Raw genomic sequence first — 22,051 nt, 5'->3', positions numbered from 1 at the left:
ACCATTGCAGCTTACTACAGACAAAAGAGGTCTCCAAGCTGCACCAGGAGCTGTAATTAAAACATGAGCATATGTCAATATGTAATTGACTTCTCAGGGAATTCAGTGCAGCCACACAAACAAGCAGCTCTGACAAGGTTTTGGCATTCAGGCAGCAGCTAGTCCTGCCAGAAACTGGAACAAGAGCAGGAAGAGACTAAGAAGACCAATTTCTCCTGCAAAGATTGTTCTAAGATCATCTTAGAACATATCCAGGCCCATGAAACCCATGGTGCTTAGGGATCAGGGATCCATGTGAGCAACAGTGCTGCAGGACTTCAAAGACATTCCTCCTACTTTTGGCCAGTTAGAGATTATTTACTGCAGTGTGAATGACAGGAATACAGGGGTAAGTACAATGAATATGGGCTGTAGCTATCAAAATAATAAATAGTGACTTGGGTTGGAGCACAACATCTCACCAGAAATGATGGGAGGGAAGGACTGGAGGAAGGATTTTTTGCCCATGTGAGCAATGCCATGGTTACTTGTACAGAGGGAACAGCACTTCTTTGAGAAGGAGGCTAATAATGGCATTTGTTTCTCTGCAGCTAGTCCTGATAATTATAGGTATAGGCTGTCACTGACCTCACTGACCATAAACACAGAAAGTTAGCAAGCCCAACCAGATCCACATGGTGTTTTTGCATGTGTGGAGGCCATATGTTCCTGTTCTGAAATGAACCATAAGGTGGCATTGCTTTGAAACATTACATCTGAATATTTTCCCTGACATTTTCTGTACTCTACAAGAATACAGAGAATTTCCACTGAAATCGAGGGAATAAAGCCATCCTACAGAAACCTCAGTGATACAGTGAAGATTAATATCATTGTAAGTTAACCCTCACTGTATCACATGTTACATGCACTTTCAAGTATATTATTTTCTCTCAAATTGTCCAGTTTTGTCCTGAAAAACAGTATGTCTCAGATACTTCTGTCCAAGCACCGTGTCTCTTACTTCAAGATATATGTTTGTGTGTGTAACACACCCACACTTTGTACAACGGACAGTTCTCTGACATGTAATAGATACTGCTCCTTTTCAGTGCCACGTTAACAGCCAACAAAGACACTTGTAAGAAGAAGTTTTCTGTTTCACATCTAATGTGCAGGTCAAAACTGGCAGAGTTTGGGAAAGCAGATCACAGGAAATTAATAGTAGTTACAATAAAATAAACTATAAAGATTCCCTGTGACTTGATCTGCTGTTGCAAAACAACATGGGAGGTAAGGCTGGCTAGAAAAAGGGAGGAGATTATGACAGTCTGAGTGGGAATAGTGCAAGACTGTGATCCTTACATCTTCTCAAGTGCAAAGGTACAGACTCTACCAAATCCTAATTACCCTGTGCACACACTGAGAATGAGATGCTGGTTGTATGTCTGTGGACAGTGCTAGTTATGCATAGCATAAGGAAGAGAAATGGGTCAGAAGACCATAGAATCATAGAATCATAGAATAGTTAGGATTGGAAAGGACCTCAAGATCATCTAGTTCCAACCCCCCTGCCATGGGCAGGGACACCTCACACTAAACCATAACACCCAAGGCTTCATCCAACCTGACCTTGAACACCGCCAGGGATGGAGCATTCACTACCTCCCTGGGCAACCCATTCCAGTACCTCACAACCCTAACAGTAAAGAATATCTTCCTTATATCCAGTCTAAACCCCTGCTGTTTAAGTTTCAACCCATTACCCCTTCTCCTATCACTACAGTCCCTAATGAATAGTCCCTCACCAGCATCCCTGCAGGCCCCCTTCAGATACTGGAAGGCTGCTGTGAGGTCTCCACGCAGCCTCCTCTTCTCCAGGCTGAACAGCCCCAACATTCTCAGCCTGTCTTCATATGGGAGGTGCTCCAGTCCCCTGATCATCCTCGTGGCCCTCCTCTGGACTTGTTCTAACAGTACCATGTCCTTTTGATGTTGAGGACACCAGAACTGGACACAATACTCCAAGTGAAATCACACGAGAGCAGAGTAGAGGGGCAGGATCACCTCCTTTGACCTGCTGGTCACGCTCCTCTTGATACAGCCCAGGATATGGTTGGCTTTCTGGGCTGTGAGTGCACACTGAAGCCAGCTCATGTTCATTTTCTCATTGACCAACACCCCCAAGTCCTTCTCTGCAGGACTACCATGAATTTCCTTTTTGCCCAACCTGTAGCTGTGCCTGGGATTGCTCCCACCCAGGTGTAGGACCTTGCACTTGGCATGGTTAAACTTCATGAGGTTGGCATCAGCCCACCTCACAAGTGTGTCAAGGTCCCTCTGAATGGCATTCCTTCCCTCCAGTGTATCAACAGAACCACACAGCTTGGTGTCATTGGCAAACTTGCTGAGGGCACACTCAATCCCATTGTCCATGTCAGCGACAAAAATATTAAACAAGACCGGTCCCAACACTGATCCCTGAGGGACACCACTTGTTACTGGTCTCCAGCTGGACATTGAACCGTTGACCACAACTCTTTGAGTGCGACCATCCAGCCAGTTCTTTATCCACCGAGTGGTCCATCTATCAAATTGATGTCTCTCCAATTTAGAGACAAGGATGTCATGTGGGACAGTGTCGAACGCTTTGCACAAGTCCAGGTAAATGACGTCAACTGCTCCACCCCCTGTCCATCACTTCTGTAGCCCCGTCATAGAAGGCCACCAAATTGATCAGGCAGGATTTTCCCCTAGTAAAGCCATGCTGGCTGTCACCAAGCACCTTGTTGTTTTTCATGTGCCCTAGCATGCCTTCCAAGAGAATCTGCTCCCAGATTTTGCCAGGCACAGAGGTGAGACTGACTGGTCTGTAATTCCCCGGGTCATCCATTTTCCCCTTCTTGAAAATGGGGGTTATATTTCCCTTTTCCCAGTCGTCAGGAACTTCACCTGACTGCCATGATTTTTCAAATATGATGGCCAGTGGCTTTGCAACTTCATTCGCCAGCTCCTTCAGGACCCGCGGATGGATTTCATCAGGTCCCATGGACTTGTGTACATTCAGGTTCTTAAGGTGGTCTTGAACCAGATCCTCTCCTACAGTGGGCCCAAGGTCTAGGTTTTCACAGTCCCTGCATCAGCCCTCCAAGACTCGGGTACTGTGGTGAGAGCCTTCGACAGTGAAGACCGAGGCAAAGAAGCCATTCAGAACCTCAGCCTTCTCCAAGTCCTGTGTAGCCAGTTCTCCCGAAAGTTTCCGGTGGGGCCTACATTGTCCTTAGTCTGTTTTTTAGCCGCTACACACCTGTAAAATCCCTTCCTATTATCTTTAACATCCCTTGCCAGGTTTAGCTTCAACTGGGCCTTAGCTTTCCTAACTTGGTCCCTAACTACCCTGACAACATCCCTGTATTCATCCCAGGCCACCTGTCCTTGCTTCCACCTTTTATAAGCCTCTTTTTTCCTGTGAATTTTTCTCAGCAGCTCCTTATCCATCCAATGGTCTCCTGGTCCTCCTGCTGCACTTCCTTCTGGTCGGGATGCAACACTCCTGAGCTTGTAGCAGGTGATCCTTGAATGTTAACCAAGAGTCTTGGGCCCCCTTACCCTCTAGGGCTATATCCCATGGAACCTTGCTAAGCAGGTTCCTGAAGAGCCCAAAGTCTGCTCTCTTGAAGTCCAGGGCAGTGAGCTTACTGCACGCTCTTCTCACTGTCTTGAGGACCTCAAATTCAACCATCTCGTGATCACTGCATCCAAGACTTCCCTGGAGAGTCACATTTCCAACGAGCCCTTCCCTGTTGGTGAGCACGAGGTCAAGCAGGGCACCTCTCCTCGTCGGCTCCTTTATTGCTTGCAGAAGGAAGTTGTCTTCCACACAATCGAGAAACCTCCTGGATTGCTTGTGCCGGTCTGTACCGTCGCCCCAACAGATGTCAGGGTGGTTGAAGTCCCCCATGAGAACAAGGGCCTGTGAGTGTGAGGCTTTTCCTATTTGTCTGTAGAGTTCTTCATCCACAGGTTCCTCTTGATCAGGCCGTCTGTAGCATATCCCCACAGTAATGTGTCCCATCACCGATTTCCCCTTAACCCTGACCCACAAACTTTCTGTTAACTGATCACCTGTCCCCAGACAGAGTTCCATACTCTCCAGCCTATCCTTAACATAAAGGTCAACTCCCCCTCCCCTCCTACCGGGCCTGTCTTTTCTAAAAAGCCTGTAACCTTCCATTCCAACACTCCAGTCAAAGGAGCCATCCCACCATGTTTCGGTGATGCCTATTATATCATAGCCCCATAGATGTGCCCATATCTCTAATTCCTCTTGTTTATTCCCCATGCTACGGGCATTTGTATAGAGGCATCTGATCAGAGCTCCAAATGAAGCCAGCTCAGTGGCTGGAGCACTAGAATATTACTACATTGCTCAGAGTATTTATTATAGGTGCTGGTAACTGACTGGGTGTGTTGGGATGGAATGATGCTCCCCTCCCCCAACACAACTAGTTTAAAGCATCCTTGACAAGTCTGGCAAGCCTCCCAGCAAAGCCACTCTTCCCTTTCTTTATCAGAGCAGTTCCACCAGCCCCCAGTAGGCCTGGCCTACAAATGTGGGCCCCGTGTCCAAGACACACAAACCCTTGACTATGACACCACCCTTTTAACCATTTATTAACCTGTCCAATCCTCCTTGCCTTTGGAAGGTCCTCCCCTGTGTCTTGAAGACTATCTGATCTCCAGAACCCCTGACCACCTCTCCCAGAGCTCTGTAGTCCTTCTTTATACTCCTCAGGCTACTACTATCTATATCCTTAGCACCCACATGTATCACTAGAAGCGGGTAATAGTCCGTGGGACTTACTAGAGCAGGCAGCCTCTCCGCAACATCCCTGATCCGTGCCCCAGGTAGGCGACACACCTCCCTTGCGACCGGGTCAGGCCGACAGATGAGCACTTCTGTCCCTTTCAAGGCAGAGTCCCCTACTACTATAACCCGCTGCTTTTTCCTGGTGGCACCAGTAGAGATCTTCTGTATCAGTGCACCAGCCGACTGTTTCTGATGCAAGTGCATTTCCTCATCAGCCCCCTGCAGGACAGCAAAGCAGTTCTGGGTGGGTACAGCAGATTTAGGAGGAAGCCCCTTGCTTTTAATTGCTCTCTTCCTCCTTTGGTTGTTTTTTTTTTTGTTACTAATTCCCAGCTTCCCTGGTCAACAGCCTCCTTTTTTCCTCCATGAGTTAGAGGGGAATCTTGAGGCCCCTGTGCTGTTTGAGCCTGGAGCAAGCAGTCCTGCTTCCTCTTAGCTCCCCTGACATCTTGCAGCTTACTGACAGCATCCTGTAGCTCAGCCACCTGCTGGAGGAGGACCTCCATCAGGGAGCAGTGAGCGCAGCCCTGCCCATTCTGCACCTTTCCCTCACAAGACCAGTGCACCAACTGAAGAATGTTCTGCAGGGCTGTCATGTAGGAGCCCTATTGATCTGAATATAGCAAGGCCATGAGTTCAGGTCCCCCTTGATCTTCTGTATTCAGCTGGTCTCTGTGGGTGACAGTGGTTTTATACACAAAATCACAGGTCTCCTGTACTGCAAAGCACTCCTCAGCTTTCAGGTAGCTCTTTCCTAAGAACATGCAAGGTCCCAAACCACAGTTATTTTTGCAGTCTCTACCACAAAGTATGGCTTGCCTACCTCCAGCTACCATATGCTATGCAGAAGAGCACATTAGGGACAGATAGCAGAACTACCTGAGCCTAGCCTTAGATATTTTCTTTCTTACAGGTACTTTTGATGTAGCATTACATCCCAGTACTGACCCTGAACTGGCAGCCTTTCAGCCAAATGACTGAAGTGTTTAAAAAGCCAGTGAAATAATGGATTTTTCACATGGATTTTCACCACTTTCCAAGCACATTGGAATAATGAAGCAGTGTCAGCTACAGGTTTGACTTCAGGACATGGAGTTGCCAGTGAATTGACCCAGGCTGCACCTCAACAGACAAACAACATCATTCATTAATGCATCTCTCTGTTTAGATTCACTTATTTGCTCTGCCCATGGAGCGGAAGACACACTCATACACAGTCTGGCAGAATGCAAAGCAGTCAAGCAGAACAGCTGGAGATCCACCAAAATAGTCCACCCATACCAACATGAGGATGTCATCATTTACTATGAACTTACTGGTATTTCAAAGAAGAGAACATGCTAATTCTTACCAAGAATGTAAACATAGATCTCTTCAGAGTGTAGTGACCCATATGATTTTGAGTTGATCCCTGCCACCCTGGTAAAGTAATGTGAAGCTGATTTCTGCTAGAGTTGTTTGAAGAACCTTCCATGCATGTAAAAACAAAAGGCAGTGATAATGGGAAGCAGGAGGATGGAGGAATTTGCGAACATCAGAATGCAGAGTTAATATGATTCTATCAGTAAGACTCATATGATGAGTTTAGTCTTTTCTTTTTTTCTCCTCTTTTGAGCATTCAAGATTGTCTTTATTTCAAGTTATCACCATAGAAGTAATAGTTAATTTAAATGAAGTGCGATTCACTGTAAAAGAGCAAGAAAAATATTCCAAAACATTCTGACAAAAAGAACATTTTAACAAGAAGGATTTCTCTTTAAAATACAACTTCCAGAGACAAGTAAGCCCACTAATTTTTTTATTTTTTGAGTCAGCAACTACACTGCGCAAAAATGGCACATTGCCTTTGAGAAACAGGCTACCAATTCTCCTTTTCTGTCCCTAGTAATAGCTAACTGAACGCTACAGTGCCAATGAGAAGCACTGAGACCTACCTGGCTCTTATCTTGGATCTTCTTAACTTGAATACTAATAGCAGTTACTGAACTGGATCCCAAACATCGAATACTAATACACACTTTGAATTCAAAACAGAAGCACTTCAATTATCTGAGCCTTGTGTTATCCCAGATGAGGTCATTATTCTTAATGCTGATCATATTGAATATTCCTACCATTTTCTCAAAGCCTGATTACCAAAATCACCCTTTGTCCCTTGTGGTGTATGGATAATTGAGGTTTATACATTTCATGCAAAACAGGCCTTGTACCTCATTAAACAGAACCATCTGCATTTCCACAGTGTAATTCCTGAACATAATCTGTGCAGTTTATATCCTGATGACTGGACAGTGTGATTATGTTAACTATAAGATAAACACAGCTCTGAAACTGCTAAGTCTGAAACTGCGAGAAACCCATAAATCAAGTGGCAGGGCTCCAGTTTTGGAAGCAGAGTGATCTTCTGCGCTCTGAATAGGCATGCAAAATGGTACCATTTGTTACATTATTCAAGCTGTTAGCTGAACAGCATTTTACTCATGTCTAACTTACACTGGTACTAATCATCAGTTGTTTTTAGTAGGAGTGAGAAAGCAAATCATACACAGCTCAATTAGTCTAAACTACAAAAAAATGTGATATGCAGATACTGATTCTTTGTCTGTTGTAGCAATGTAGGATACTTAAACAGAATGAGCTCAGCTTGAGTTCACATCCCCCTTTTTTATATACTGCAGATGGACCACACAGAACACCTCAGCATGAATTAATTCCTACATGTTTACCTCAAATGCAGAACATACAACAGTACGGGCCTCAGGCTCACTTGTCACTATTACTAGTATCAGCCTGGCGGTCTTAAACAGGGAAACAAACCCCACAAGATACGCAATCAAAGTCATGGGGGAAACTGAATGCTTTACTTATCAATAGCCCACCTTCTTGGGAAGAGCTCCTGGAGAGCATAGGGAGGTTCACACTGTGCAGGCATAACAGGAGCCTTGTTCTCAGGGAGTAGCATGTTCCCACCACTAAGAGAACAATTCTCAAAATATATTATTAGTGAAAATTGGGACATAGGCTTCCTGTTTTCAGGAAGATGGGTTTACAGGTGATACACTAATCTAATCCAGCTCTTTGAGTAAATTGCATTGCTCTTTCGTACCTCATTATCTGAAAAGCATCCTAGCAGTGTAAGATAGATGAGAGAGACCTGTACACAAAGTTCTAATCACAGGGCAATGCTATGCCAAGGCGCTGGCTCTGACAAGGCTAACGGGAAAGAAGTGGGATTCAGTGAAATGAGAGGGAAAAAAACCATCATACCACAACCCACTGACTGCAGAAAAGATAGAGCAGCACTGAGAGCTAGAGAAGGGACAACAGAGTAGTCATGAGGGAACCAGGAAGAGCTACCCAAGCATCACATAGCAGGAGACAGGGATGAGGGCTAAGGCAAGCCATTACTGCAGAGGCTGCCACTGACGTGTGAAAGGTCCTGGCACTGGTGTCTGGACCCCAAGAGGACAGGAGTACAAACGAAGGTGGGAGGTAGTGTCTGTGGGAGCACCTCCTTTGGCAGGAGGGCAGAAAGTGAAGTGCCTGCAGAAAATAAAGGGGTTATCATGGAGCAACCCAAGATACAGAAAGAATGATCTTTACAACTTCTGAAATAATGTTACTGTGAGCCAGTCACAGTGTCAGGCAGTAGGGCTCAAAGTACACAGCTTGCGATGGGCATTAGAATCAGCAGGGATATAGCTGGTGAGTTCTGTGCCATTTAAAATGCCTCAGAAGGGTTGCTTCATAGATATTTCAGTGTGCAGAATCTTAATTTGACCAGAAATGCAATTATCTGTGCCTTAGTTCCTCACTATACCTCAGTATTTGTTTTACAAGATAACTCATGACACATCTCTAGATTTATTATATATACATATATATGTACACAAAAATACATAAACTTAAATGATGATGTTCAGTGACCACTGGTCAGAAGATACTAGTGTTTGTAAAAGAAATACATGACAGTGTTTTAAAATTAATAATACTTAATAGACTTTAATTTTTACCTGTTTATTCATGAAAGAAGATTCTCCCCCAAGAAGTGATTTTATACAGCCAGAATTCGTTTACAGACTTCACTTGAAAAATTAAATTCATCATACTGATTGCTACCCTAAAGTGGTTAATATAGTTCCATATGTGCTGCTCTTACCCATAAATCCACCTACCTGGGAAGACAATCTCAGCTGAGGGTGTCTAGTTTGAGTTTAGCTCTTTGCAGGATTAAGCCCTATGAAGCAGAAATAGTCTGCAATACAGAGGAGGTCAGATTAGAGTAATTCTCTAAGTGAGGCTGCAGACTGTATCTCGTGCAGCAGGTTGCCAAGGAGCTGCTATGAGAACAAATACAGATGGGAGGAGGTGGATGCAGCAAGGGTGGAACTACGCTGAAAAGGCTTTGGCTACAAAGGATGACAATAACAGGCAGTAGGAGCAGACAAAGCCCAGGATCTATAGAGCCCAGCCAAGGATGCTCCAGCAGAACCAGTGAAGGGCCCCTAAAGGTCTCAGCAATGCCTCCTCCCTTAGCTAGAGCTTAATCACCACAGCCCTCTCAGGCACCCTCAGCCCTGAAACACCTTCTTCAGCTGCTCTCTTTCCTCCCATACACTGCCCAGAGACCCAAGCACCACTTCTCACGTATTCTGGAGATGCGGTTCTTTTCCCTCTTCTCCATCCTCCTTTTCAAACTGAGGTATGAGAGAAATTGCATGAGAAAAGCCTGAAATTGCTAAATAAGCTCTAGTCTTAAACCTTATTAGGATGCAGAACCTTAGTAAGCTCAGTAACAGAGATAGATAAAAACCTGACAGCTCTTGCCTGCAGAATCACTCAGCTATTTCAAAGCTGCACTGGTTTCCCAAGCACTAGTTTAGGAACATTTCCCTGCTCAGGAGAGCACTGATGCACGTGCCTACACAAGTATATGCTTTTACAATGCAGTGTCTTGGAAAGACAGATTCTAGTTGTCTTGGATAAGACAGTCATTTAAAACTACTGGCTTCTTTGGCAACACAACAAAAATTCATCTCTTGCCCTCTTGTGAACCATAGTGATAATACATATCTACATCACTTCATAGTGGTGTCATGAGGATTCGTTAATGTTCATAAGCACAGTGAAGGTGAGAAGTCCTACAAGCTTTAAGGTACATCAAGACAGTAGGTTTTTAATCCACACTTATCCCTGTGCTGAGTATCCCTGTCCTTCCACCACCCTTTAGAGATTTCACACTTCCACACTTCAGAGATTAGGATCTCTAAAGCTGTTTTCCAAAATCTGCCCTGTAGGACAGCTGAAGCTGAACACTGTAGCCCCAGGGGACTGAACCAAACAGACCAGTAAAGTTAACAGTGCTGATCTCAGGCACAGCAAAAATGTTGAGAACACATAAAAAGTTTCAAAATCCCTACAGCAGCAGTGCCAAGGAAGAAAATGTGCTTATGAAATCAAAACAGGCTCCAGAAGCAAGGAACAAATTAACTCATTGTTACATAGCTTGGGGAAAGCATTACTTTTTCTGCATTTGATTCAATGCCATGCTTGCCTCTGATTTAGTGATTTGTCTCTTTCATTTCTAAACTGTATTCTGTCTAAATTTAGTTACCATAGAGAACAGTAAACCCAGCCTGAACACCTGGGCGCTTGTTACAGGCAGGCTATTCTGGAGGTGGCTGAGCAGCACACCAGGATTAGCACACCAGAACAAGCAATTAAAAGGCACCTCCTGTGCACCCGGCTTTGCTGAGACTCATGATGACCATGCTTGGCTCATCAGGCAGCTCCTCTTCCTCTCCCCAGTCCCACCCTACACATGAAGACCTGATCCACACACAGTTCCTAGCCCTAAAGCTGGAGATAGCGGTGTGGCTGACTGACTCTGCTCAGGCACAGATAGACATTTCTTGTCCGTCCCCATGGTGCTGCAGTCTGACAGTGACCCATATTCTCATTGAAATTCACTGGGGAACTACAACTGGGGAACCAGAGCAGGCAGCACAGGCTCCAACAAACTCCAGCAATGAGCTTTCAAGGGCATATGAGGTGAGGTACAGCTACCCCACCTGGATCATCAAGATTCAAATCATGTGAGCATCAGGATCTACCCTGGCTCCACAAGCCACATACGAAGGAAGCACAAGCACCCTTTGCAAGCACTAATAACACGTTACTCTCGCAGTGGTGCTGTCACAGCAGTGCTTCCTATGCCCAGCTTTTCCTATTACCAGTTGGTAAGAGACACCTTACCCTCTCTTACGGGACTTTTAAAACTGTACCCTAACCTCGGAAGCTCTAGCAAAAGAATGCCATAGCTGATCTGTAATTCAAAATCATGTAGTGCTAAAGTAGGTTGGGGGCATGCTGGCACTGCCCCGAGCCCACTGGGAGGTCAACACAACAACTATACAAGGGCTGTGTAGGGAAAGGTTCTACCTCACTGTGGGTAACCAGCCTTCCTGCAGGCAGCGCTTCTCCCTGTGGGTAGGGGCAAGCAGCAGGAGACACAGCCTGTATGCTCTTGTCCTCGCTCCTGAATAATGGGTCTCAGAAAAAAAAAATATTATGCAGCAGTGAGGAAGGTCAAAGCTTTAAAGAACTGGCCAAGAGAACCCAGCCACTTGTAAACCTGAATACTAGCTTGTCACAGGAGACTTCATATGATTTCTGTGATTCTAGGAAGGTATCTGCCTTGCTTTAATGAAAACATTCTGTCACCACCTGTCAGGAATAAATTCAAGCAAAGAAAACAAGACAATATTGAACTAGAAGACAGGATCTTGCAAAACATCAGAGCTGATTCATCCTTTCCCATCCCTTCCCCCCATCCTACTCCAGGCACCATACCAAGAATACATTAACTTAACCTACCTGGGAATTTACATTAGATTACTATCCACCACCAGTGATTCGAAATTCCTTTACTCACCACCATTGCTGTATTCATGCAAGATACGTATTGAATAAAAGTAACTTCATCTTTTTCTTTAATTATTTCAATTTCTGAAGAGTCTGGCAGCAGAGGTGCCAAGTACAAAAGTCTTGACTACTTACTCCCACCTCTAGAACTGCTATGCCAGACTATTAGGATATAAATCTGTTATTTTTCTCTCAACAGGTGTGAATTACCAGAGTATTACGTATGCAGATACACATTCTTGCTTGCTAAAGCTGCACTCCTACTTCTCAGGATCTGAAAAAAGTAGTTAAGTCATCTTTTGTAGAGTTAAGTTAAAAATCCTCTTGGATAAAAAAAAAAGCCTTTTGGATTACACATTAAAAAGAGGAACAATAAATAGCTGTCTGGAAACTCTGGCTTCTATCATCACCCAAAGCCCAGGATATTTTAATCTGCACACCCTCAAACACTTTTACACAGTTTCTGCAATGACACACTCAGGGCTACAGCCTACAGGGCTCTCTAGTTATGCTTCTCCCCAGTAATTAAAAAAATCAAACTTTATTCATGTAACATAACACTCACCACTGCACAAGGACCTTCTTCCTGCTCCCTTCCCTCATCAACGTCGTCTTTGTGTTCAGCTGCCTTCCTGTACAGGTGCTCTGCAAGCCACAGAAGCCCAGTCTGCCCGCACCAGTAGCTAACCTGACAGCAGCGAGCAGTGGTGAAAGCAGCCCTCTTTGAAAAGTTTGCTTTGTGTTCAGAAAACCAACTTGATCTACCTGAGCTTTCCCACGACCCAAACCACCATCCTCAGCGACTGGCTGCTCCAGTCAGGGCAAAGGGAATGGCAGGGTATTGGAACAGGCTGATCAGCAGCAGAAGGAAAAAAGCCTCTGAGGCTGGGCACAGCCTCTTCACTGCAAGGCTGGGTACAGTTATGGCTTTGCTGAGTGTGGATGCAAAGTGCAAAAAGCTTAGATAAGTTGTCATAATGTTTTCTTACTAAAGGTCAGAGAGGATCTGTTTGCTGATAAGGTATCACAAGTCTGTACAACCAGCCCTGCTTTCAGTAACATAGAACAGAATAACTCTATAAGATAAAATAATAAAAACAAGTAAAATAAACAAACATGAAAAATAAAGTTAAATAAACCAAAATAAAATAATAAAGCAAAATAAAATAGCCCTGCAATCTAACTCGCAAGAAGACCTGAATAGACTCAGTCTAAATGATAAAAAGCAATGGAAAGAGTACCTCTTCAGGCTTAATTTATACACAAAAAGGCAAGGAAAAGGACAAAAATCTTCCTTTATTTCTGAGCAAGTCAATATGTATCATACATCCATTTACACTCATTACCTGAAGTAGGCCAGTCCCAAAGGCTTGCCACCAGGGGATATTTCCTTTTTAAACAGCTAATGGAGTTTTAATTAAGTGTGTTACCTGAAAATATATCTTGACAAAAAGCAAGATAATTGAAATGCATTAGAAAGTGTGCTTATTCATCTGCCCAGAAATGAGCTGAGAAAATAAAAAAGACACAGAGAATATGTAATAGAACAGTTTTGAGAGCAGCTGAAAAGGGTGGGAGATGTGCAAATTCAATTACTGTTATGAAAAATTATATGCTAGCAAATGTCCAAGATGAACAATAATAAAAAAAGAAAAAGCAGATGAAAATACTGACTCATTTACAAAACAATACCCGAATCAAACCAGCAAAAATTAACACTGTATTGCTGTTTGGGGAAAAAAAAGATGTTTTCCCCTTCTAGAGAAGATTCTGACTTCCTATTGAGAATAAAGAGGCTTAAGGCATTTTTTTTTCCAACTAGAGGTTAGTTTTTTTTCAGGGAAAAATCAGTATTTACAACAGAAATAGATTTTTCTGTTTGGTTTTTTTTTTAATCAAAACCTTATTTTCTATTAAAAACACCTTTGAAAAAATTATATAGGCCAGTGAAGAATTTCCTTTTATACTGGTTTCTGTCATTCCAGGTCAGGCTCCACTACATTAAATAAAACAGCTTAAGATCAAGTGTTCAGAAACCAGTGACCAAAGAGCTAGTGTCCTGATTTTATAGGACCTGAAGCCACATGAGATCTGTCAAGGCATGCACAGATTTGTACTAGGGCAGAAAAGGTGAGCTCTAGCCATTTTTCACCTTACAACTGGAGACTATCAGACATTTCTGAAAGTCTTACTCTTCAGTGAGAGAAAAGGTTTACCCACCAACAACATGCCCAAGACATGCTGTAGCAGAAAAATATCAAAGAAAGTTGCCTGAAAAATCCCACATCAGGTCAACAGCCCAGCGAAAACAGTGTACCTGTTTAATCAAGCCCAAACCCCAAGCCAGTTATCTTCTGAAGATGGTAATTACTCTGTAGGTAGCAAGGAGGAGATATGTTGAATGCTTGGTGAGGTTTGCAAACCATTGTTGAGGCTTCAGAAAATAAATGGTGCACAGACCATGTAACAGTTTCCAACTGTTTTAATATATTAATATATGATAACTATAACTATATTAATATAGTTCTACAGGGGTTAACAACTCACAGCAATCTACTGGTCTGAACCAGTAGATCTGGTCTGAGCTATTTGGAGTATTTGGCCTAGAAGTCCCACCACAGAGGGGTCCAAATGCTACATCAGTCAGTTGGGTATTATAACTTAAGAAGATCTCAGTCATCATCAAACTACACAGAATCTAACATTAAATTCAAACCATTCTATGATCCTATGATTAAATAATCTGGTAGGTCCAACAAATACCCAGATTTGCTCAATCTCATCTGCACTATTTGGAAGAGGTATGTTACTGTCTGGTGCACAGAGCAGACACACCGGCCATACCCTCACCCAAGCAGGACTTGTTACTTCTCTCAGAGGAAGCAGGCAGCTGTGGAGACTAAACCACAAACCAGTTTCTAAATGTACCTCTGCTACATGGTAAAGCAGCAGTCTGGAGAAATCCATTTTTGCACTAATTGATAACTACTGCAGGAAAAGCTGACAGGGAAAAAAAGTCACACGTGGCTTATTTATCAGGAATTCAGACCAAGATGAACCTATTAACTCCATTTATTTGGCTGCTCAATCCAGCACAGCCATACCCCAATGAAAATGAAAAACGCTTTGGAAATTGAAGGTTTGTCACTGGGCAGACCTGGAAATGATCTTACTCAAAGGAGGCTAAATTTTCCTCACAACCAAAAAGTTCAATCAGCATATCTGTCCTTATTTTTCCATGTTTGGAGATTTTTTCATTTATATTTTTTAAAGCTAAGATTTTATGGTCTTCACACCAGGACAAAATTCCAGCAGTGGGGAACATACAGAGGAAAACATATTAGCTGTTCTTTTTTTTTGTACCTTTTGTGCTAGAACCTGCTTTGTCCCTACCTCAGACCACGAGGACAGGGAAATGTTGGTCCTGGCACAGGTGAGCTGTGAAGAAACATGCAAACAGCCACTCTGACCTACCACTGCCCTGAACATGAGTCACGTACACTAGAAATTACTTCTAAAAATTTCTTCTGTTCTCAGTTCAGTGAAGCCAAGCGATCTCAATCTTCCTCCACTTCTTTTCCCACTGCTTCAATCTTCAGTTATGTGCTCATTCTCTCAGGTGACATAGACTAATAAAACATTTCTCAGCTCACCTGCTTAATCAACATTCTGACTATAATAGGTTCAATACCTCACAAGCAACCTCAGGAGAAAAAGAAGCTCAGTTCTGCAGTGCTGCATTGTAAGGAGCATACTGGCTCCAACTAAATCCATGCCTGTATCTTGGCTGAAACACCAGCCAAAAGGAAATGCCTTGGGAAGACTCTCAAGACCAAACTAATCACATAATGCTCCTCCCCAGAATACTTTCCAGCCTTTGGGGATCTGCAGGTCAAGGGCTTTCTGAGACAGTGGTGTTAATTTTGTACTCAACGGCTTTTGAAGTATTCTTCCTGAATTTGCTTGTTTTTTGAATCCATGGAAACTCTTGCTCCATACAACGCCTAATGGCAAGGGGTTGCACACCTAAATGAGGAGCAAATCCTTCTGCTCTGAACCTGGGATCTGATGGCTTCATTTGATGGCTAAAGTTCTGCTGACTGAGGCAGTGAACAATCAGTCACTCCCTAATTTTTCCTCTCTGTGTCATTTATGCCTTGCTCTCCTCTGCTTACCAACAGAGGTGACAGGTAAAAATACCACCAGTAAGAAAGACAATTGAAAACATGTCAGCCATTTAAATCCCATTTTCAAAAGTGAGCCCAGGGACTTTGATACATAAACCTCACTGACTTTCCATCAGATTTCGGCTCCTGACCAACCCAACTTCAAAGAATTTTACTATAGAATCTTAAGAAAATAAATTTTAAGATAGAGATTTTAAATAGATGGTAGATATATTTGAGACAGCCCAGCGACATTTATTTATACCACGACACTTCCAACTTAAAACCTCCAAAACTGCAGAAATACCAGCCTACCTTTTCAAGAGACTTATTTGCATCGCAGAGCAGAATAAATTGCCCTTTCATCATCTATTGCCTGACACAGCATATACCACTGCCAAGCCTGAAGTCTTAGCCTCATTGCCTTGGTCCTCTTCATTCCCTTGCTACTGCTTCAAGTCTTTTGAAGCAATTCAGCCCTGTTTTACTCCATATTTGCATTACAGATACCATTAGCAGAGATGAATCCTATTGCTGATCAGTTGAGTCACAGTAAAAAAACAAACAGCAGAAGCACTGATGGGAAAGATTAACTCTTCAGCAAATAGGAGTTCTTGAGGTAAAGGTCGGCCATCCTCTTATTTTTAGTCCTTCAAAACTAGTACTGACACCCCACCAAAATCCTTGCTTGCACATCACATAATCTTGTAGGCACTTAAACCTAATTCACTAAAAATCCACTAAAACATACTTAAACCTGCCCCAGTCACAGCCTGCCCAAGCTGCAGCAACCTCCAACTGCCTGACTGTCCTGTTTCTCCCAAAAGCCAAAGACCCTTATTCATAACCACTGCTATGCTTAGAGCCAGAATTTATTCAGTGATCCCTCATGCCAGGGTGGCCTGTGTCTTACCCCGTTAAAGTGCTTGCACATTAGCTCAGCTAAATCTAATGCTTAAGTTATCTGTTGTCATGGATTTAAGTACTAACAGATTTCATGTTCCCTGAGGGTAGCCAAAATAGTAGAGCCTCTAAAATAGCTGAATAAGGAAAATCTCATTATTACGTCAACCTCAAAAAAAATTAAGTCTGACTGACAGTGCTATATACTGTTTGAAGACAATCTCTGAGCAACTACAAATACCAACAGGGCACATTTTTTCCCCAGCAGAGCTATGATGCCACCCCACTCCCATAAGCCCAAATTGCCCCAATATGTGCAGTTTTGCCCAACCAGTTGTGAAAACGAGACAATGACCACTTGGTTAAAAATAAAACTTTCATTCTGCTCAGACATCTGGTGAATAAAATTTACAGCAACATGCAACACTGCTCTGTACCTGTCAAAGTGTATATGTCCTCTTAACTACCTTATGAATTAAACAGCATTACCAAGTAAGGCTGTTCCCTCTCCCTCCTCCTTTGTATCTACAAGAGTAGCTGCTGGTTACTGAGCATCACAGCCAAAAACAGGTACCTAAGAATATTAAACAATATATAATAAAACCAGAAGTAGCACACAATTTCATCTTTATCACACATATTATTTAGCCCAGCATGGATTTTTAATATATTCTGCTATGCTAATTTCTTTTTGTTGTCCCTAAATACTAATTTATTCTTGCTGTGTTTGATTACCATTAATTTCCAAGTGTGGGTACATCTTGCCTGAAGATATATCTCCAGCAGTATTTGACATGTGAATTTGTTTTCCCTAGTGAAAATGAACAAGATACCCAGAGCTGATATCCGAAAAGATAATAAAAGCTGATACAAATGAGAATTTACATCTAGTATGTACTTCAGTGACCTGGTGAAAGACTATTGAGGCTGAATAAATTAGTTCCTATTACAGTCAGTTAAGACAGGTAGGTCATCTGCCAAGAGCAGCTGAGAGAAACAAGTTCAAAGAGACAAGAATGCTGAGGTTTGGAGAACTGGCTTTCCATCTGTTGCCTGGAAATGTTACCTCTCTGTTACCAGCTTCCTGCAATGTCTAATAGACACCTTGTCTCTATTAACTAGAATGTCAATCTATTTTATTTGAATGACCAGGAAGGGGGAGGTATTCAAAAACAGGCAAAAAAACTCAGGGATTTTATTCCTGCTTATATATGCATTAGTATTTTCTTCCTAATAAGAAACTGAGTGAAAAGTGAGTGCATGTGGAGGAAAAAGAATCAGATCTTTCACCTGGAATGAAATCAAGTGGACCAACCTCAGCTGACATTAGCTTACATCCAGCTGCAGCACCTAAATACTATGCAGTGGTGTTCTTAAAATGGGTATTCATACAAGCAAGAAATTACTTGGAAATGCCTATGTCAACTTTAACTATTTTGAACAGCTTGAAGAGGGAGGAAAAGCAGTGGTGGATAGGAAACTTCACACATTCTCTAGTCTTTAAAGAGTGTGTAGAGACAAGAAAGGAAGGGAATGCTCTCTGAAAGGACAAAACTGCAAAGCATCTCAAATAAGATGTTAGGATAATGAGGAAACTTTGACCTCACTAGCACTGAGAGGACTTTAGAAAGCACTTCCTTTGTGAAGGACAGGTTGGACATAGGTAGCAGGAGAGGTCAGAAAGGAGGGGTGGAGATGGTTGGCAGAGAGGTCTCATTTGCTCCCTAGCAGGAGTACTCACTCAATAAGAGCTCCTAAGCTAGGCTCCAGGTTCAGCAGACAGCCCTGAGAGCAGTAGGCTAACAGTGTCTTCCTGCTGCCCAGCCTTCCCCATGGTGGTTTCTCTTCCATACTGCACAGCTTTGCTGTCCATATTACCAGACCCTCCTTAACCCAAGCTGCTCTGCATTCCTCCACAGACTACAGCAGGGACCTGAGGAACACATGGAGGGCTGTCTGCTTAAGATGCATCTCGGCATCGGTGAGCACAAGCACAGAGGAGGTTGCACAGAGCACCAGTGTCATTCTTGAAGCCACAGGACTGCCAGCACCTGTGTACTACCACTGCCTTCAGGTCACCACTGCCTAAAGGACTTCACACCATTTCAGAGCAAGCAGGCAGGCTCCTCAGAGCAATCAGGTCACCTCAGGAGCCAAGGTCTCAGCTTAGTGAAAGCCTACCTCACACATACAACAGCAGCTCCACCACGACACTAACATTTCACTGATTCCACCCATCCTCACAGGTCCATTTCCTCCATGTTGGAGTTGAAATTCAGTACACCTCCAAAAGAAAGGGCAAGGACATATTTCATCTATCTCTGGCAACAAACCCTGAGTTGTTACTACACTTCTGAGACATCCCAAACAACTCTTCCATTTCTTGTTCCTTTATGACAGAAGAGGCATTGGAAGACTAGATCCAAATGGATAGTGAGAATTTAACAATGTGCTGCTTGACCTATAGTAAATCCTGTGCAAGCATTTCAGCTTTCTAGCTCAGTGGCCCAGTCCTCTCCATCTTAATTTATTTTTGAAGAAATCAACTGCATTTAGGGATAGCAAAGTCAGAGAGGTCCCAAATATCAGGTTTCCTCTTCTTGGCTACAAAATCACACAACAGGCAGAACAAGGGATTCCCCTTATTTTATCTTCCATTCCTGACAGATGTAAGAGCAAAAAGGGGATGCTAAGTCACAAATGGTTGAAAATTCTCTGGAACAGCAGAGCATAAAGAGCAGACAAAGCAACGGGCACTGAGGTTTCACACTTCAGCCTACAGAGCCATGGCATGAAACTAATTTTAACTGTTGGTTGGCCACATGACTGCAGTTTTTCCAAGTGTGGACCTGATCCATGACCTCAGTGAGGAAGGCTGCCCAGTGGGATGTTCAAAGATCTGGGCACTCATGATCCAAAGTGAGGGCCTCAATTTTAGGTTTTTTTACTTCTTGCTCTTTTTGCCTAAAAGCAGATTCCCTTTCTCATGCTTTTCTTCATGCAGCCTTCATTAGCTCTGAGGTGTTCCTGAAGAATTAGGGATTACAAATAATATAATTTTAAAGCCAAAGTTATCTTAGTTTAACTTTTCTTGGCACCATTCTAGTTTTTGTACATAGAAGAAGAATTCAGCACATGTGGTCCATCACACCCACAGAGGTTGGTCTGCAGTGGACAGCTCATGAACATACCACACAGAACAGGTTGCCAATGTAGACCAACCCTAAAGCCTGGATTCAGCTCTCAGGCAGCCATGGAATTAGGTATGAAAAAGAATCAAGGCTTGAATACCTTGTATTCACAATTCCCAAGGTCATCTTGACCTTTAATAAACCCTTAATTTCAAATCTTGACCATCTCTACACTAGAGATTTACTGTACTTTTATAATGAATTCTGAGGGCTGCCTTGCTACTCCAGTTGTCTGAGCAACTGAACACTTAGGCTAGCAGGTCTAAAGCCGTAACAACAAAATTTGGGAAGATAACACAAAATGAGAGCAAGACAACAGCAGGACAAGAAGCCCGAGCAGTTACGTGATTCATTTTATTGATAGTACTCTTTATACCCAGGCACTTCCCTGTTACAGCTACTTTCCAGCAATGATGGAAAGCAGCCCAGGTTCACCTAGAAGGAGAGCTCGCCTTTTGGAAGGAGTACTGAAAACTGCGATAGAAGCTGGAAGGTCTGTGTGCAAACTCTCTCATGTCAGGGAAAGGATTCCTCCTACTTTAACGGCATTTGGCCGCAGTGCCAAAGCAAGGTCTGGTGCTGCCTGCTACCCCCTCCCCTTGGCTCAAACCTTCAGGTTGTTTTTCTAACGCTTATAGCAGCATCTTCACCGATCACGAGAGTCTTGCGTTCGCCTTCACACAAAATAAACCGCCACTGCCTAGTGTACAGCTGAAGAGCTGTTTCATTCGCTGAGCGAAGTCTGTCCCTGCTGAGGTTTTAGGGAAGAGAAGGTCTGCCGCCGCGCGAGGGCCAGCCCGGCAGGCGGGAGAGGCTCCCACCGGCCGTCCCGCCGCATGGCGGACGTGCAGACCGCCAGTTCAGTCCCGCAAGCAGCCCCGGCCGGCAGAGCCTCCCCCGCCGCACCCGGGCTGGCAACCAGCGGCGGCGGCCTGCTGGAAGACCCCCGTGCGCCGACCCCTCAGCCCTGTCAGAGGCGCGTCCACGGCAATCCCAGCGGGCACACGGCGGGCTCGGATAGCCGCCGGCAGCGGGCGGCAAAGTTTTCCGGGTCCCGCAGCGCCGCGCTGCCCAGCCGCCGCACCACGGACAGCGCCCCGCGGGCTCCCGCCGCCGGCCCGCCACCCTCGGGCCCAGGCGCGCCGCTCTCAGCGCGGCCGCGCCCCCTGGCGGGGTCCCGGCAGGCACGCCGCTGCCGATCCCCTTCACCCGCTTCTCTCGACCCCCCGGCTCTCCTCCCGGGCGCTGCGCTCGGGGCTGCCGGCCCCCGCGTCCTGCGGAGCGGCGGCAGGGTTCTTACCTTGCGCAGCATGCTGGGCAGGCAGCGGCGCGGGCTCCCCGCCACGGCGCCGCGCTCTCCCGCCCCTCACGGAGCGGCCATGGCCAAGAGCCCGCGGGCGCGGTGGCCCTCCGCGCGCGCCGCCCGCCGGCCCACACTGAGCGGCCGCGGCGAGACGGCTGCCGCTCGGCACGAGGCAGCGCGGCCGCGAAGGGGGCCGGGCACACCCGCCCCTGCCTCCCGGCCCCTTCCCCAGCGGAGGGCAGAGCCGCGGCTGCGGACCCCTCCCGGGTCGGGGCGGGGCGGGGCGGGAGGGCTCGGTCGGAGCGAGTCTGGCGGCGGGCTCTGGGCACCCCACAGCGCTTGGGGCAGCAGCGGCAGCACCCCACGGAAAGCAGCGTGCGGGCTCCGTCCCCGTGTCAGACGCTCGCTTCCCGGCTGGGCAGCGTCGGTCGGTCTGAAGCACAGCAGGGCAGGGCTGAGTGTGCTTCCCCTCCTGGGGGTGAAGGAGCTGACAGCGTGGGTGGCTTCATCCCCCCGGAGTGATTCGGCTGCAAGTGGAAAGCCGCTTGGACCACGGCGGTTTGGTGCTTAAACATTCTGTACGTGGTCATAGTGCTCCCATAGTGCTTACCATAACGAAGCAATTCTCACGCAAAGCAAATTACACCTATTTCAGGAGCAATTTACTTTTCCTGCAAGCTGGAGTACACTGTCGGAGCTACAAGCTGTTCTCGAG

The 22,051-nt window shown here is 44.9% G+C and overlaps 1 protein-coding gene across 1 annotated transcript in view; it reads right to left on the bottom strand.

Moving 5' to 3' along the window:
- TMCC3 (transmembrane and coiled-coil domain family 3) overlaps positions 1–21,397 on the bottom strand; it is a 152,312-nt gene extending 130,915 nt beyond the window's left edge. The window contains exon 1 of the mRNA XM_034063069.1: positions 21,334–21,397. Within this exon, the coding sequence (XP_033918960.1) occupies positions 21,334–21,345 (12 nt within the window). The 5' untranslated portion in view covers positions 21,346–21,397. The remainder of the gene's footprint in view (positions 1–21,333) is intronic.
- Between the last annotated feature and the right edge of the window lie 654 nt (positions 21,398–22,051).

The sequence above is a fragment of the Melopsittacus undulatus genome, chromosome 5 (genome assembly GCF_012275295.1).
Source record: "Melopsittacus undulatus isolate bMelUnd1 chromosome 5, bMelUnd1.mat.Z, whole genome shotgun sequence".
NCBI classification, from domain to species: domain Eukaryota; kingdom Metazoa; phylum Chordata; class Aves; order Psittaciformes; family Psittaculidae; genus Melopsittacus; species Melopsittacus undulatus.
This window is presented reverse-complemented; position numbering and strand designations above follow the sequence as displayed.